Raw genomic sequence first — 17,889 nt, 5'->3', positions numbered from 1 at the left:
AATGGTTTATAATTAATACAATTCAATACATCTTATTATTATCTTATTTCATGTCTTTTTTTTTTTTTCATAGGCTCATAGCACAAGCAACGCATGCTTCATAATTAAGGCTCTAACACAACCAATATTAGCTGCAATAGAATACCTATTATTTCTTAGGTCTAAATGCAGCGTACCCCTAGCTTAGACATTATAGAATTGAAAAAACACAAAAAGGAGAATTTAATGCAGTCTCTATTAAAAAAAAAAAAACAGCCCGAAAGGTTGTTGCACTTGTGACTGGATTCACATCCAGTGCAATACCTCAAAACCCAGCCATTAAAATATTTCACAGCCCACCCACTGTTTTGAGCCTGCCCAATGTTCTGGTAAAAGTCTTGAGTAACCAAACAGAAAATCAAATTTTTTTTTTTCTCTCTCTCTCCCCTGCGCAGCTACCGTCTCTGCCTCTCTTTCAACCCATTCTCTGCCTTTCCTTCAATCCATTGTCACAGCAGCCCCAGCTCATACCCAAACACTGAAACTTAGCATTTGAAACCAAACCCCCCAAACACTCACACTCCCTCTTTCTCGTGTGTGAAGCTATCCCAAGTCCCAACTCTCATGGAGTGAAGGTCTCTCTGAAGCCAAACGCCTTTGTGTTAGTCACCGCGGGTCCATCCCCAACACAGAAGAAGATCGAGCAAGACAAGAACAGAACACAGAAAGACAGAAGTCAGAAGAACAACCTCAAACTCCTCTGCTTCTTTCCACCATGCACGCTTCAATCTCGATCTAGGACTCGCCCTTTCCACTCGGTGAGTTCATCAACTCAAATACCAGGTTTTGTTTTCTTCTTCTTCTTTGAATGGCATACTCTTTATTCTTTTCCTTAATGAGCTGACTTTCTAATCTTGCCCAATATATGTATTAGTTATTTCTTATACCCAAAAGAAAATCACCATATATTTTTTTTTTTTGGGGCTAAATCTCCCTATCCTTTGGAATATTTAGGCAAAACATAATTTGAGTTGAAAAAAGTTACTTTTTGATACCAGGGTTTATTGTAACTATCTACCATAAACTATAGGATTGTTTGTAATGTCCATCCTAAACTATAAATTTTTGTGATCAATATATATTCAATACTCAGATTGGAGATCAGTTTACCAGTCAAAATTAGTGTTGAATTTACCAAATTAGTGGGCTGGTTTATGTGGTAGTGTGCTCTAATGTATCAAAATTAATTTGTAATGTTAACTCCATCATTGTCTCAAGTATCAAATGATGCAGTTGTTTGTCAGGTAAAACGTAAACGTTGCTTTTAAGTGACTATCTTCCCTCAGTTGAGCTCTGCCAATATTCCCTACTTTTTTTTTTCCCATGAACTTGTTAGATTTGAAGTTTGTTTTTCTGATTGGTTTGTATTATGAAGTTTCTGTTGAAGTAGTTTCTGTTGAAGTGGCTTTATGTGTTTAAGTGGGTCTTGGCTGTCAGTCAGGTAGTTGATGGGTTGGGATATTGTTATGGTTTGGCTGTGTGTTGTCTTGATGACTAGTGATTTGGGTTGGCTCTTTGATGGTTGATAGCGATGGATGATTTGGGTGTGGCTGGCTATTGATCGGCTCTTGGCTATGCATACCTGGCAATGGGTGATTTGGGTTTTGGCTTGGCCTGTGGTGAGTGACTTACCTTTTGTGTGAGTGGCTTGGCCTGTGGTGAGTAACTCCATCATTCTTGACTGACATTTTGTGAGTGGCTTGGCCTGTGGTGAGTAACTCCATCGTTCCTGACTGACCTTTTTGTGTGAGTTCCACCTATAACAATTTGGTGAGTGACTTATATTTTTGGTTGAGGCAAGTTTGGTTTTGGTCCCTCAAATTTAAAATATTTAGTTTTAATTCTTACTCACCAAATGAATATTGGTCAAGTAAAAAATAAATCCATGTGTTTGTATCCTCTCTACTTACCAAATGAATAAACTTATTTGTTTATATATATACACAGGGAAATGAAGTTAGGTCAATTATGGACTAACTTATGTGTTGAAAATACAAATGCTTGCCTGGAAACACAACACTTTTTTGGTATGTAAAAAACTAATAAATGGTAAGTTCAATTATAGTGAAATTTTCTTATGTTTGTTTAAGTTTAAAATGTAACTTGATTTTTTTGACATATTTTCAGGCTAATATTGATTTTGCAATATGATGGATAACATTTTTTGGACAGTTTGTTCGATAGTATATTGCACAGTGGACATGGTAGCAAATTGCGCAGCGGATAGCATTTTTGGACAACTTTGCCTTGGACAGTTTCTTGGACAGCAAATCTGACTTATTTAGACAACTAATTGCACATGTAGCAAATTTTTTGGATAATTTTTGTAACTAAAGAAGTTAGTCAAACATGTTAAATATGTTAGATTGTACAAGTGCATATTTGAGTAACTTCTAGTTAAACATTAATTATATTTGCAAGAGATTAATATTTTTAAATGCAATGTCTCTTCATACCCTAAATTTTGTTCCCTAAATTTGTTAGTACATGCTAGAATGAGAATGAGAGATTTCCAATTTCATATTAGATTTGGTGCTATTGAGTGTCTAATTCTGTCGTATGTAAAAGAAAAAAAAAAATGAAAGAGATAAAGACAAAGAGGAAAAGTACAGGAAGAGAATGAGGAATTGTGGAGCTTGGCGCACGTTCAGGTGGTCTAAATACTTCTTGGAATTGTGGAATTTTGGAGAATGGTTTACCATCCCAACTCCTTGTTAGCTAAATACTTCCCTGAAAATCCTCTCCATGACTGCAAACCCTACCCTCACCAATCTTGGACTTGGAAGAATATCATTTACAACAATCCATTAATACATCAAGGTTGGTGGATGATAGGAACAGGTTTGAACATTACCTTACCACCCAGCTTGGTTCCCTAGCACTTCTAAATATCAGGGAGTAGTTGGCTCAAATTTGAAAACTGTGGCTGACTTTGTTGAATCGTTCACTAATAACTGGAATCCCATCATTGTTAGAAATCTATACCACCCCTCCTTGTTTTTTTAAGGAGGACAAGATGTTTTGGAGACATTCAAGTACTGGTATGTACCAAATTAAGGTCTGTAAGGAACAAATGGAAAGTAAAATGCATGTTTATATCACCTTTGTGTGGAAAATATTACACGATTGTTTCTGTTAATCTTAACTTGACAGAGCAAAAAACTCAGCCATCTAAGTGTTTTTCCCATACAATAAAAATATGAAAAATAAAAGTAAAATTCATGAACAAAGTAACTTGTTCAACTCAGCAGCTCTGGTCACACTCGGTAAGTAACTTGTTCAGCTCAGCAGCTCTGGTCACACTCTTGACAAAAATGACAACCTGATTGAAGTCCAATGCATCAAGAAGGTCATTCAATTTGCGATTTTTCTCTGCCTCCTTCAATAAAATGTAGTGCTGCACAGAGAGATAATGAAAATGTGCATTAGTTGAATGAGCAAGAGACAATCAACTGATGAAACAAAAATATTGCAAAAATTTAAAAAAAAAAAAAAAAAAAAAGCATCGAAGATACCTGTACAAGACCGTGAAGAGTCAACTTGGTCTCATCATCAACATAAATTTCCATTGGCTGAAAAAAACGAGTGTCAATATAAAGTGCATCAAAATACCATCTTCTACAGCATCCAAAACTCAACAAGAATAGATAAACAAATAACTGGCAATCCAAAAAGTCAATCCTTCTGAACTACGATGTATTGATTGAACTTACTCATCTCTCAAATACTAGAAACATCCAGCTACTACCCAAGAAATAAGAAGTGGAACCAATATCCTCACTAAGGCCCCACAAACACAGTCAATCAACCACATAACCAAAAGGATCAAGAGAAGTGGTTACGCCCAAGGAAAAGTTCAGACTAGAAGTAGGAAAAACTAAAAATATTGCAAGTACTACAACTACAAATTCATTCCCTTGCCAATGACAAGGCAAATTGAAACCTAAGCCACAAAACCGCACAGTTGACACAACCAACAAGGCAATGACATGACATTTATAAATACAAAGAATATCATAACTTTATGATGCCTTATCATACCTCTTGCATAAATTTTTTGCAAACAGGGCGGATCTCTTTGCTGAGAGTTGCTGAAAACATCATAACTTGCTTGTCATGAGGAGTCATCTTGAAGATCTCCTGCACATCTTTCCTCATGTCTGTAAAACAAACAAGAATATGGACAACAGAAGGCTTAAAATAAGAAAATTATTGTCGCAAACAATGCAATACACTGTAAAGAGAACAAGAGAATTGCAAAGTATCAGATTTCAGAACTAATTCACATAAACAAGTGGATAAAAGGCAGAAGATTAAGGGTCCGTTTGGATTGAGCTTATTTTTGCTGAAACTGAAAACACTGTAGCAAAATAATTTTTAAATATGTGAATAGTATCGTGGGACCCATTTTTAATGAAAAAGTTGTTGAAAAGTGGAATTTGTGAGTCCGTGAACAGTGCACGAATGCACTGTTCACAGTTGATTTAGTCAAAATATGCGGCTAAAGTAAAAAAAAAAAAAAAAAAAAAAAAAAATCAGAAAACGCAGCTTGGATTCAGCGGAAAACGCTGAATCCAAACGGCCTCTAAGAAGACCATACCCAGTGATTCTAGCATCTTATCACACTCATCAACAATAAAATGCCTCACATTCTTCAATCCAAGATCTTTATCCCTTGCCAAAGCCAATATTCTTCCAGGTGTTCCAACAACAACAACAACAACAACAACAACAACAACCACAATAACAATAATAACAAAATTAAGACTTGATTTCAATTCCTAAGCTAAAGACCCAAAAAAGAGAAAATAGAATTAAATTCAGCCCCAATGAGAGAAAGAGTTTTGACCTTTGAATATTTTCAATATCCATGGCAGTTTTCATCAAGCATAATAAAGCTATGTAAAATCTACACTAAATTCCTCCAGAGTCCTTAAGTTAAGCAGCCACAATCACTATTTTTGGAAGATGTACAGTTCTAATATACTGTTTTTGTATCACGTTGGTAGATTTTTAATGCCAGAGAAAGCATTTTCAATTCCACAATCACTAATTTTGTATTAAGCATTTTTAAACAATTGACAAAAATGCAAGCAATATAAGACTTGATTTCAATTCCTAAGCTAAAAACCAAAAAAACAGAAAATAGAATCAAAAAATAGAGATAAAAGAAAATAGAGTTTATTAAAAATAATAGATATAAAAGAAAACCCTACCGAGTGGAGGTCTCTCTCTGAAACAAGCCCAAATCGGCAAGGATAATTTTCATCACAACCACGACCTCCGATGGTGGCTTCTTCTCTCCTTCGACCAAACTCTCTTTCTTTCTCTCTCAATCTCATATCCCTCCATAGATCAAACCTGAAAAAGCATCAAACCCTAACCCGATTCTCTCCAAACCCTAACCTTTACTTTCTCTGATCTGGGTCTGAAAAGCATCAATTTCTCACTTAAACACCCGATTCTCTCCAAACCCCAACCCTTACTCTCTCTCTGATCTGGGTCAAAAAGGGTGCGACTGTTTGGGGGTCGAGATCTCAGATGGCGTCGTTTTTTCTTTGTTTTTGGTTATTCGTCTGAGTTGGGTATGCGGGAAACGGTGCCGATGGGGTTGAGGGAGAGGCAGAGAGCAAGCGTGGATGTTGAGAGAATGGTGGAGGCGCAGTCGGGGTTGAGAGAGTGGTGGAGGCGCAGTCGAGGTTGAGAGAGTGGAGTGTTAGGGAGAGTGACAGAGAGAGCTAGGTTGAAATGAGAGAGAGAGGAGAGAGTTTTTAGTGAAATTCAAAAAAGGGAAGCTGAAATGAAATCTTGAGTGAGCCAGCGTGTACTGGTGAGGTGTCAAAATAAGACTCATTGGATTAAATGGATGGCTGGGATTTGAGGTATTGCACGCTAAGTATTGAATTGATTCTTGTAGTTCACATTATGATACTTGAATGAATCACATCCAACATTGACTTCAACAAGTCAGACTTTACCACACACACCCAGTAGAAATGATTCCTTACACATCCATAACATCTTCTTTATTGGGCATTGCAGCATTGACAACTTCAATCTTGAGAGTGACATTTGATTTAGATCAAAAAAGAGAGTGACATTTGATTTTTTTTTTTTTTTTTTTTTGGGTGCGGATGGATGTGCATAGTGTTGAAACACAAATTGAGATTGAATGAATTAAATAAAAATAAAATTAAAGTATTAAAGTTAAAGTTTAAAAATAAGATTGTAAAAATCAATGTGAGATGAATTAGTAGTATTGCACCCGGTGTAATACTAACTGGATCCAAATCCTTAAAACACAACTCCTTCTTGAGCTATTGATCTTTCTCTCCATTTTTGCCTCTTTTTAAAATTCATTCCGGAAAATATTGCAAAGTGAGAACGGTGTAGTGTGATATACGATGAAGAACTTGAAGTATTTTAGAAGATTAATGAGACTAATGGCATTCTAATTCATTTAGGTTATATAATCTTGTCCCAAATAAGTGTGTCACATACAAAATTAGTGCAATGCACCTTGTAAGCGCAGAATTTCCACAAATTTTTGATTCCATTGGGGGTTTGGCTTAGCTCAAGTATTTTTTTTAATTGAAAATGTTCTTTTATTTTAAATATACAATAACAAATGATAATGGATTTAAATCTTCACATTTTACTTCGTTAATGGGTGATATGACAATTTTTTATTAAAACAAAAGGAGTTTTTTTTTTTTTTTTTTTTTTTTTTTTTTTTTTAAAGTACTAGAGATAAGCCAAATCTATTTTATGGAGTCTAAAATATTAATACAGCTTAATTAGTGTTTAATACATTTAGACGCCCATCATATTTTCTTAGGCTTTTGCACTTAAATCCAACAATAATCGAGACGTGACAAGCAAGAAATCTCTATTTTGCCATTCTTTGATTCTTGCATATAGCCTTTTGGTTATGTTATTTTATTTTTTAATTTATGAAAGTATTTTTGGCTTCTTTCAAAAGCTCCTATCTACTTCCATTAAACTTCCACTTCTACAAAAATAACTATATAATTCTTTTTATTAGTAATTTACACACACACACACTCAGTGAGTCTTAAAACTACAATTTAAATTCAAATTTTAACCAGCCATGAATAACTAGGATTTGGGGAATCCATGTACCAATATGTGCTTCTCAATAATAATGAAATAACTGTAAAGAAATAGATATTCAAGCAGAAATTCATACTTAATAAAGCAGCCTTGTAGATCATATGACAATGTCTATTCAACCACCAAGCTTAGTGCCACAAGAGTGACAGATTGAATTCCTAATGAACCCATAGAAACAGTGCACAATTTACAGTATTTATTTGAACTTCTTAATGAAGTCATAGACGTGAGAACCGATTTCTTTTGCTCTTTCTTGATTGATGAAGTGACCCACCCCTTCCATTACAACAGCTTCCTCCAAAAATGGCACATCTTTCTTGAAATCACCATTGTGTATGTATTCCTTTGTCCCTAGGGTGGTGTACACCATGTCCAAATCCCCCACTATGAACTTCACAGGTACCGTCACTTGCACTCCGGTCCATTTTTCTATGACCTCCCAGTTTCTGCAATAATCAGAAACTAATTCTCAAACGTTTGTTTTATGAATACCAAAGTGCTGGGACATTTAATGTTAAGGAAGGCCTAGATTTAAGTTTCATGCTTCTATTTTATGTGAACCCAAAATTTTGGTTCTTTTGTTGATTAAAAATGTGCCAGGTGAGCGTCTTGGAAGAGGATCATCTCCATCTGAAATGAATCAATCTCATGTTTCATATTAAATATTACAAATCTAAGATATAGTCATTTTAAAAAACATGACTCTATACACAGTTAGATTTAAGAATTAAAACCTTAAATGTGAAATGGGCACCTAGAATTTGTTACATATCAAGTCTTAGGCACAAGAAATGTTTTGACATTTAGATGTTGAAACATTTTCATTGAAGTTTGTAACATACTGGTCAATTGCTCGATAGTAGTTCAATCCTCCAGTGAAGCCTTTCTGGTCAAATTTTGTGACATAATAAGTAAGCTCTTCTTCTGAAAGCAAAGAGGGCAAGGAAATTGAAGCATTGGTACGGATTCCAAATGCATTTCCTTTAGGGAAGCAAGGTGGACCTGGTTTTCAAATTGATAAAATGGTCTTGAGTACATTTGCTGTACCTATTTCAGCAATCTCAGCTTCAATTTCTCCTGGTGCCTGCAACACATATGGAAATATCAAAGTAAAATTGGGTGGCGATATAAGATATTAGTTACCAAGTTTTGGTTTTCAATTTTCAGAGTTTAAGATTAGCCTCTTATAACTTGGAATGTAACGTGTACTAAAGTCTAAGCCTAAAAATCTTGAGCAAGAATCATAACAAAGCAAATAATGTGACTTAAAGAGCCTTTGCTCAAATCAAACAAGCATGCTTACCTAACTGTTTCAACTGTTTCATAGAAACTAGGCACTAAAGACATAAATGGGATTAAACAAATAAGATTTTATACTAAAACATGATCATTTAAGCATACAAGAAGCCAAATCTGGTTACGTTAGCTAAACAAGAACCTGAAATTTGCATATATAGTAGTCATCTCCAAAGAAACCTCGCATTCTATCCATTGGCTTCATCTGTAGATTCCTTGGCGTGAATGGAACACTAAGGCACACAAATGCCTTCACTCTTTCAGGCTTAAACAGGCACAAGTACCAACCTATGATGGCTCCCCAATCATGTGCCACAAGAAACAATTGCTCCACACCCAGAGATTCTATGAGAGCAACAAGGTCATTGACAATGTGATCGCATGTGTAGCTGGTGATGGAAGTTGGTGCTTCAGTGTCACCGAAGCCCCGCAGATCTGGTGCTACAGCATGGTATCCAAGTAAGCTCAAAGCATGAATTTGGTGGCCCCAGGAGTACCAAAGCTCAGGGAAGCCATGGAGGAATAGTACTACTGGGCCTTGTCCTTTTTCTGCTATGTGCATTTTGATGCCATTGACACTCACAATCCTATGATCTATCCCCTCCTCCATGCTTGTCTCTCTGTGTAAAAACTCTTTTTTTCTCTTTGCTCTTTCTCATGAGCTTAAGAGCATTCTCATTAAGGCTCCTATATGCTAAAAATCTTATTTTTTAATAGCTTAACCCCAAAACATACCCTCCATCAAAACTGTTACGTTGTATAAAATTTATAATCTTGCTACAGTGCACTCCCATTTTTGAGAGCGCACTATAGCTATATTGTAAAATAAAAAATTGTTTTTTATTCACCAATGGCTCTCTCATTTCTCATTTTCTTTCCTCTCTCACTTCTCATCTCTATTCTCTCTTCTCTCTCCGTGGTTCATGGTCTGTTGTGCTCGTCACCGATCTCTACTCATCACCAATCTCTCTACTATTAGTCACTCGATCTCTCTACTCGGTCTGCAACATCAGTAGCTTATCGCCGATCTCTCTACTCTTTGATCGCTGCCTCCGATTTGTTTTCCCACTCACCCTCATTGGTTCAGATCTATGATTATCTCTCTCTCACACCTTGGGTTCCGATTTGTAGGTTGTGGGTTTGTACAGGGGTTTCGATTTGTAGGTTGTGGGTTTGTACAGGGGTTTCGATTTGGGAATATTTTGGTAGGTTTGTGATTTGGTTTTGGGTGGTGGGTTTGTGATTTGGTTTTGGATGGGTATGATTTGTGGTGGGTAGGTGGTGGTGGGTTTGCTGGTGGCGGCGATGGTGAAGGGTTTTTTTTTTTTTTTTGCTGGTGGTTTTGAGTGGATGTGGTGGTTGTGGGTGGACGTGGATGTGGAGGTTTCTTTCTACTCTAATTTTTTTTTTCTTTTTTTGTTAGTGGTGGTTGTGGTATGGGTGGTGGGTTTTTGGTGGGTGGTTGGTAATGTGGTGCCGGCGGTGTTGTGAGAAAGAAAGAGACAAAGGAGAGAGAAGAAAATAAAAAATTATTTAAAAATAATAAAGAAACATTATTTGAATGAAATGGTAAAAAAAAAAAAATAGAAGTTTTAATATAGGTTGTATTGTAAAATGATGTGTTATATCTTATAAAAATAGGTTTTAAAAGGATAAATACTAAATTTTTTACAAGTCCCGATAAGAATGCTCTAACTGCTTAAGCTTCTTGGGGTGGTGGAAGTAGCTAGCTAGTAGCTAGTGGATTTAAAGAGAGGTGTTATGACAAGTACAAGAGTCAATGCAAAGCACAAATAAGTTGAGTCTCCAATTAAATAACTTTGCTATTGCTTTTGGGAAGGGCTAGCTTCGCTTTTCAAGGCAAAGGACTGTCGGGGAAGAACACAATAACATAACATAAATGCTGGAGCACATGTGAGACTGGTTTAACAAGGAACTTCTCCAAGAAAGTATGTCCATATCAGGATTACATGTAATCATACATGATAGCATTTTTTAAACTTTAAACTCGCGTACATTCATTCACCAAAAAAAACTTTGAAGGCATAATTAAGTCTATGCCAATTCTGTGAAGACATTATTAAAACCTTCTATAGCTTATAGCTAATGGGATGGGCCAGAATACAATGATGACTCAATGTGTGACTTTTCCCATTTCAGTTTTAAACTATGGTGATATTCATAAAATTAGAAATTTCAACCATGGGATTTGTTCCTCTTAATAACTCTGCTATTGACACAAATTTCACACTCTTTAATTTTTATTTTTGCAATTTGTTGTTCCTCTAGTCAACTCTACTATTGACACAAAATTTTACTCTCTTTAATTTTTACTTTTGCAATTTGTTTTTGGGAAGTTGTAATTGGTTGACAATTATTTTTACATAAGCCTACCATTAAAGGCATATTTAGTATACTAATATACTAAATATGCCTTTAATAGCTATTATATTACAATATCTGTTACAGTTTACTAAATATTTACCACCATTCACTATTTATCACTTTAACAAATTATGAAAAAAAAAAAAAGTTGTTATTAAACCTATTCTTAATTTATATGTGCAATTCTGGTTATCTTATCTCTATTTCTAAGGGGTAGAACCCATCAATTTCCCCCCCACCCATATTTCTATTTAGGAAGGAAAGTAAAATCAAGCCCCTTCATTATTAATAATGGTCATGACCATGGAACCAATAATTTATAGGTTAATATTGAATCCAAACAAGTACCGAATCTTCTATTAGATGATTAAATGAAATAGAGAAGAACATTCTTATACAACAAGACTTAATCCCGATCAAATAATAATTACTTATGTCCACTAAAAATAAAGGAAAGATGGAAAAGTTTTGCTAGAAACTTGGGAGTGGATGACTCCAAGTATAAACTCCTCGTAATAACCACTGTAAGGTCAAAGGGACTGGTTGAACAGCGTGGTTGTGTGGTCATATGTAATTCAATCTTGCACTAAAATATTTCATTTACTTTTTATAGATCAACTTTCAAAATAGGTAGTTGAACTTAGAACCGATCACATCCCAACTCTTCTCTATATAACCATAGTCCAATACCTACAAGTTTCTCAAAAACACAAAAAAGAAGAAGCCCAATAGCTAGATTGACCACACCTATTCAAAAACATAACATTTATCTGAAAAGAAAACGTTATGGTGTAAACATGAATCCCATTTCAAGCCTCGTCTTTGTGCTTCTTTTGACTGTCTTTCCAACCCAAATTCTCTGCCAGACCGCCTTGATTGAAGAAGCTTGTGGTTACACCATTTATAAGGTTCTGTGCCTAGAAACTCTTGTACCGGACTCTGAGGCCCATTCAGCTAAAGAGCTCAAGACTTTAGCCCAAGTTTCATTAAAACATACAGAGTATGAAGCTAACATTGTAGATTCCAATATCGAAGGACTGAAAGAATCATCAGGGCGAGGGCCCGTGAGGCATGCCCTAGTCAATTGCTCTAACAAATTTATCGTTGTAATTGAGAAAATTCAGGCCGCGGAAACTTCCTTCTCACAGGGCAACGTTACTGCTGCTAAAGCCCGGCTGACAGAGGCCACGGTCAATAGACAATTGTGTGACAAAGGTTTCGAGGGTAAACGCTCCAAGTCTCCAATATCTGACTGGACTACCAAACTTAGCCAGATGCAAAACAATGCGGAATCCATTATCTATCACATTCAGCCTTGATTCCACGTTGACATGAATAAGATTTCCAACAATCAAGTTGGTGCTCATTTATATCCGTGTTGCCCAATCAAGTTGGTGCTCATCTAAAAGTATCCCATATTCTAATGGTTTATAATTAATACAATTCAATAAATCTTATTATTATCTTATTTCATGTTTTTTTTTTTTCATAGGCTCATAGCACAAGCAACGCATGCTTCATAATTAAGGCCCTAACACAACCAATATTAGCTGCAATAGAATGCCTGTTATTTCTTAGGTCTAATGCAACGTATCTCTAGCTTAGACATTATAGAAATGAAAAAACACAAAAAGGAGAATTTAATGCAGTCTCAATTAAAAAAAAAAAAAGAGCCCGAAAGGTTGTTGCACTTGTGACTAGCCACTAGTAACAATTATATGAAGGAATTGATTCTTGTATTTGACATTATGATACTTGAATCAATCACATCCAACATTGATTTCAACAGGTCAGACTTTACCACACACACCCAGTAGAAATGATTCCTTTCACATCCATAACATCTTCTTTATTGGGCATTGCAGCGTTGACAACTTCAATCTTGAGAGTGACATTTGAATTTTTTTTTTTTTTTTTTTTTTGGGTGCGCGTGGATGTGCATATTGTTGAAACACAAATTGAGATTGAATGAATTAAAAAAAAAATTAAAAAGTATTAAAGTTAAAGTTTAAAAATAAGATGGTAAAAATTAATGTGAGATGAATTAGTAGTATTGCACCCAGTGCAATACTTATTGGATCCAAATCCTTGAAACACAACTCCTTCTTGAGCTATTGATCTTTCTCTCCATTTTTGCCTCTTCTTAAAATTCATTCCGAAAAATATTGCAATGTGAGAACGGTGTAGTGTGGTATAAGATGAAGAACTTGAAGTATTTTGGAAGATTAATGAGTGTGGCATTCTAATTCATTTAGGTTATTTAATCTTGTCCCAAATGATTGTGTCACATACAAAACGAGTGCAATGCACCTTGTGAGCACAGAATTTTCACAAATTTCTAATTCCATGGGGGGTTTGGGTTAGCTTAAGTATTTTTTTTAATTGAACATGTTCTTTTATTTTAAATATACAATAACAAATGATAGTGAATTTAAATCTTCACATTTTATTTAGTTAATGAGTGATATGACAGTTTTTTATTAAAACAAAAATAAATTTTTTTTTTTTAAAGTACTGGAGATAAGTCAAACCTATTTTATGGAGTCTAAAATATTAATACGGCTTAATTGGTGTTTAATACATTTAGACGCCCATCATATTTACGTGGGCTTTTGCACTTAAATCCAACAATAATTGGGACATGACGAGCAAGAAATCTCTATTTTGCCATTCTTTGATTCTTGCATAGCCTTTTGGTTATGTTATTTTATTTTTTAATTTATGAAAGTCTTTTTGGCTTCTTTTAGAAGCTCCTATCTACTTCCATTAAACTTCCACTTCTACAAAAATAACTATATAATTCTTTTTACTAGTAATTTACACACACACACACTCAGTGAGTCTTAACACAACAATTTAAATTCAAATTTTAACCAGCCATGAATAACTGGGATTTGGGGAATCCATGTACCAATATGTGCTTCTCAATAATAATGAAATAACTGTAAAGAAATAGATATTCAAACAGAAATTCATACTTAATAAAGCAGCCTTGTAGATCATATGACAAGGTCTATTCAACCACCAAGCTTAGTGCCACAAGAGGTGACAGATTGAATTCCTAATGAAGCCATAGAAACAGTGCACAATTTACAGTATTTACTAACAGAATTTATTTGAACTACTTCTTAATGAAGTCATAGATGTGAGAACTGATTTCCTCTGCTCTTTCTTGGTTGATGAAGTGACCTACCCCTTCCATCACAATAGCTTCCTCCAAAAATGGCACATCTTTCTTGAAATCACCATTGTGTATGTATTCCTTTGTCCCCAGGGTGGTGTACACCATGTCCAAATCCCCCACTATGAACTTCACAGGTACCTTCACTTGCACTCCGGTCCATTTTTTTGTGACCTCCCAGTTTCTGCAATAATCAGAAACTAATTCTCAAACGTTTGTTTTATGAATACCAAAGTACTGGGATATTTAATGTTAAGGAAGGCCAAGATTTAAGTTTCATGCTTATATTTTATGTGAACCCAAGATTTTGGTTCTTTTGTTGATTAAAAACGTGCCGGGTGAGCGTTTTGGAAGAGGATCATCTCCATCTGAAATGAATCAATCTCATGTTTCATATTAAATATTACAAATCTAAGTTATAGTCATTTTAAAAAACATGACTCTATACATAGTAAGATTTAAGAATTAAAACCTTAAACATGAAAGGGGCACCTAGAATTTGTTACATATCAAGTCTTAAGCATAAGAAATGTTTTGACATTTAGATTTTGAAATATTTTCATTGAAGTTTGTAACATACTGGTCAATTGCTCGGTAGTAGTTCAATCCTCCAGTGAAGCCTTTCTGGTCAAATTTTGTGACATAATAAGTAAGCTCTTCTTCTGAAAGCAAAGAGGGCAAGGAAATTGAAGCATTGGTACGGATTCCAAAAAATGCATTTCCTTTAGGGAAGCAGGGTGGACCTGGTTTTCGAATTGATAAAATGGTCTTGAGTACATTTGCTGTACCTATTTCAGCAATCTCAGCTTCAATTTCTCCTGGTGCCTGCAACACATATGGAAATATCAAAGTAAAATTGGGTGGCGATATAAGATATTAGTTACCATGTTTTGGTTTTCAATTTTCAGAGTCCAAGATTAGCCTCTTATAACTTGGAATGTAACGTGTACTAAAGTCTAAGCCTAAAAATCTTGAGCAAGAATCATAACAAAGCAAATAATGTGACTTAGAGAGCCTTTGCTCAAATCAAACAATCTTGCTTACCTAACTGTTTCAGCTGTTTCATAGAAACTAGGCACCAAAGAGGTAAATGGGATTAAACAAATAAGATTTTATACTAAAACATGATCATTTAAGCATACAAGAAACCAAATCTGGTTATGTTAGCTAAACAAGAACCTGAAATCTGCATATATAGTAGTCATCTGTGGGCTCCTTGGCGTGAATGGAACACTAAGGCACACAAATGCCTTCACTCTTTCAGGCTTAAACAAGCACAAGTACCAACCCATGATGGCTCCCCAATCATGTGCCACAAGAAACACTTGGTCCACACCCAGAGAGTCAATGAGAGCAACAAGGTCATTGACAATGTGATCGCAGGTGTAGTTGGTGATGGAAGTTGGTGCTTCAGTGTCACCGAAGCCCCAGAGATCTGGTGCTACAGCATGGTATCCAATTGAGCTCAAAGCATGAATCTGGTGGCGCCAGGAGTACCAAAGCTCAGGGAAGCCATGGACGAATAGTACTGCTAGGCCTTGTCCTTTTTCTGCTATGTGCATTTTGATGCCATTGACACTCACAATCCTATCATCTATCCCCTCCATGCCTGTCTCTCTGTCTAAGAAGTAAAAACTCTTTTTTTTTTTTTTTTTTCTCTTGCTCTTTCTCATGAGCTTAAGCTTCATAGGGTGGTGAAAGTAGCTAGCTAGTGGATTTAAAGAGAGGTGTTATGAACAGTACAGGAGTTAATGCAGGGCACAGAAAAGTTGAGTCTCTAATTAAATAACTTGCTTCTGCTTTTGGGAAGGTCTAGCGTGGCTTTTCAAGGCAAAGGACTGTCGGGGAAGAACACAGTAACAGAACATTAATGCTGGAGCTCATGTCAGGATTACATGTAATCATACATGATAGCATTTGTTTACCAAAAAATACATGATAGTATTTTATAAATAAAACTTTGAAAGCGTAAGTCTATGCCAATTTTGTGAAGATATTATTAAAACCATCTATAGCTTATAGCTAATGGGAGGGACCAGAATACAATGATGACTCAATGTGGGTCTTTTCCCATTTCAGTTTTAAACTTTGGTGCTATTCATAAAATTAGAAATTTCAACAATGGGATTTGTTCCTCTTAACAACCCTGCTATTGAAACGAATTTCACTCTCTTTAATTTTTATTTTTACAATTTGTTGTTCCTCTTATCAACTCTGCCATTGACACAAAATTTCACTCTCTTTAATTTTTATTTTTGCAACGTGTTGGTGGCAAGTTGTTAGTGGTTGACAATTATTTTTACATGAGCCTACTGTTAAAGGCATGTTTAGTACACTGAATGAGAATTACGACAAAAATTGTAATATTTATTATTGAGAATAAAATGTGTTGTAATAGAATAATTAAACCTATTCATAAGTTTGGTTGTGAGTTGTAACATTAGAATATAACTTAAAATTTATTTTATGAAATATTTTACTCATACAATTTTTTTAAAATAATATTTTTTTAAAAAAAATTGAGAGAGAAATGAGTTATTTTTTAATGATTTTTTATTTTTATAATTGTTACTTGTATATGAAAAGTTCGTTTATTTGAATATATATTAATTTTAGAGATTATTGCACTTACTAAAAAAAGCTATTACAAATTTTTTAATGGGGAATAGTTATTCCTCATTTTGAAAAATAGCTATTCATAAGGAATTATTATTCTATGTAGTGTAAAAATAACTAACTAAAAAATAGCTAAACCATATGAATAGCCATCACATTACAATGTCTATTACAGTCTATCAAATATGTACTAACACTACTTATATTGTCCATCATTCACAATTAGTTACTTTAGCAAATTATGAAAAAAGTTGTCATTAAACCTATTCTTAATTTTTATGTGCAATTCTGGTTATCTTATCCCTATTTCTAAGGGGTAGAACCCATCAATTTTCCCTCACCTATATTTCTATTTGGGAAGGAAAGTAAAATCAAGCCCCTTCATTCTTAACAATGGTCATGACTATGGAACCAATACTTTATAGATTAATATTGGATCCAAACAAGTACCCAAACTTCTATTAGGAAAATAGATAATTAAATGAAATAGAGAAGAACATTCTTATACAACAAGACTTAACCCAGGGCTGGGCCTATCTAGCACATCCTTTTGACCAAAAAACAAAATTTCTATTATATCCAGATAAACATTGGTAGCACAAATTTTTTTTTTTGGTCTAAACAAAATCAATTGTCCCAAAAATAACATCATTATCCTTTAGACAAACTAAAATTCAACAAGATAAACTACAAATCCGGTCTAAGAAATTAACCACAAAACAATCACAAATAAAAAACCTCAAATCCCTAAAATTTTTACCATTTCTCTTTCTCATTCTTGCTCAGCTTCTTTCTCTCAGCTCTTGCTCTCTGCCTATCTCATTCTTTCTCTCCACTATTGCTAGTTGCCTGGCTCAAGCTTCGTCCAATCTAAATCATTTGATCACATCTAATCTAAAAACTCTAAATTGATTGAGGAGTGAGGACTGTCGACTGCCTTTTTTTTTTCTTTTTTCTTTTTTTTTTTCTTTTTTCTCACTACTGCGTTTTGATTCTATAGATGGATGAGTTTTGACTTTTGAGGTATATGGCTTGGATTTCTCTACCTTTTATTTGTTAAGACTGGCCTGTTTATATTGAGTTATGGTTGGACATTTGGGCCTTCAAGGCTTCTTTTTTTTGGTTGTTGTTGTTGGTGTAATAGGATTTGTTTTGTGTTTTTTGTGGGTGGGTCTTATTAATAAGACTTGTGTGGCCATCTTGGCATCTTCTTGGCTGGGTTGGGTTTGTACTTTTGT

At 34.9% G+C, this 17,889-nt stretch overlaps 2 protein-coding genes, 1 long non-coding RNA gene and 2 pseudogenes across 5 annotated transcripts; 2 read left to right on the top strand and 3 right to left on the bottom strand.

The window, feature by feature from the left end:
- Window positions 1–260: 260 nt before the first annotated feature.
- LOC126716908 (uncharacterized) lies at window positions 261–2,477 on the top strand. 3 transcript variants are annotated; one of them, XR_007652337.1, is made up of 3 exons: window positions 287–1,809; window positions 1,987–2,088; window positions 2,212–2,477. It is a non-coding gene; the product is annotated as an uncharacterized LOC126716908 (long non-coding RNA). The 3 variants fall into 3 exon arrangements; XR_007652335.1 differs by having other exon boundaries at window positions 261–2,088; XR_007652336.1 differs by having other exon boundaries at window positions 261–2,088; window positions 2,167–2,477.
- Window positions 2,478–3,115: 638 nt separating this feature from the next.
- Window positions 3,116–5,814, bottom strand: LOC126716907 (DEAD-box ATP-dependent RNA helicase 15-like). Its single transcript, XM_050417953.1, has 5 exons — window positions 5,256–5,814; window positions 4,640–4,731; window positions 4,081–4,199; window positions 3,555–3,611; window positions 3,116–3,436 (listed from the first exon to the last, which is right to left on the bottom strand). Exons 1-5 carry the CDS (start codon window positions 5,306–5,308, stop codon window positions 3,284–3,286), a joined length of 474 nt encoding a protein of 157 aa, XP_050273910.1. The 5' UTR covers window positions 5,309–5,814; the 3' UTR covers window positions 3,116–3,283.
- A 1,555-nt stretch (window positions 5,815–7,369) lies between these two features.
- LOC126719174 (uncharacterized) lies at window positions 7,370–9,106 on the bottom strand (annotated as a pseudogene).
- A 2,545-nt stretch (window positions 9,107–11,651) lies between these two features.
- Window positions 11,652–12,173, top strand: LOC126719173 (uncharacterized). The gene has a single exon (XM_050421757.1). It carries the CDS (start codon window positions 11,652–11,654, stop codon window positions 12,171–12,173), a length of 522 nt encoding a protein of 173 aa, XP_050277714.1.
- A 1,673-nt stretch (window positions 12,174–13,846) lies between these two features.
- On the bottom strand, window positions 13,847–15,726 carry LOC126716906 (uncharacterized; annotated as a pseudogene).
- Window positions 15,727–17,889: the final 2,163 nt, after the last annotated feature.

Source organism: Quercus robur, chromosome 3 (genome assembly GCF_932294415.1).
Source record: "Quercus robur chromosome 3, dhQueRobu3.1, whole genome shotgun sequence".
NCBI classification, from domain to species: domain Eukaryota; kingdom Viridiplantae; phylum Streptophyta; class Magnoliopsida; order Fagales; family Fagaceae; genus Quercus; species Quercus robur.
The sequence above is the reverse complement of the archived record's forward strand: the minus strand, read 5'-3'. Positions and strand labels throughout refer to the sequence as shown.

What these genes read in the sequence shown, in the direction of transcription:
- LOC126716907 (XM_050417953.1), bottom strand. Translation starts at nt 5,308, where the DNA reads ATGAAAATTATCCTTGCCGATTTGGGCTTGTTTCAGAGAGAGACCTCC. An exon ending in CAGAGAGAGACCTCCACTCG is followed by an intron (nt 4,732 to 5,255) that starts GTAGGGTTTTCT and finishes AACACCTGGAAG; the next exon opens with AATATTGGCTTTGGCAAGGG. An exon ending in TAAGATGCTAGAATCACTGG is followed by an intron (nt 4,200 to 4,639) that starts GTATGGTCTTCT and finishes TTTGTTTTACAG; the next exon opens with ACATGAGGAAAGATGTGCAG.
- LOC126719173 (XM_050421757.1), top strand. Translation starts at nt 11,652, where the DNA reads ATGAATCCCATTTCAAGCCTCGTCTTTGTGCTTCTTTTGACTGTCTTT.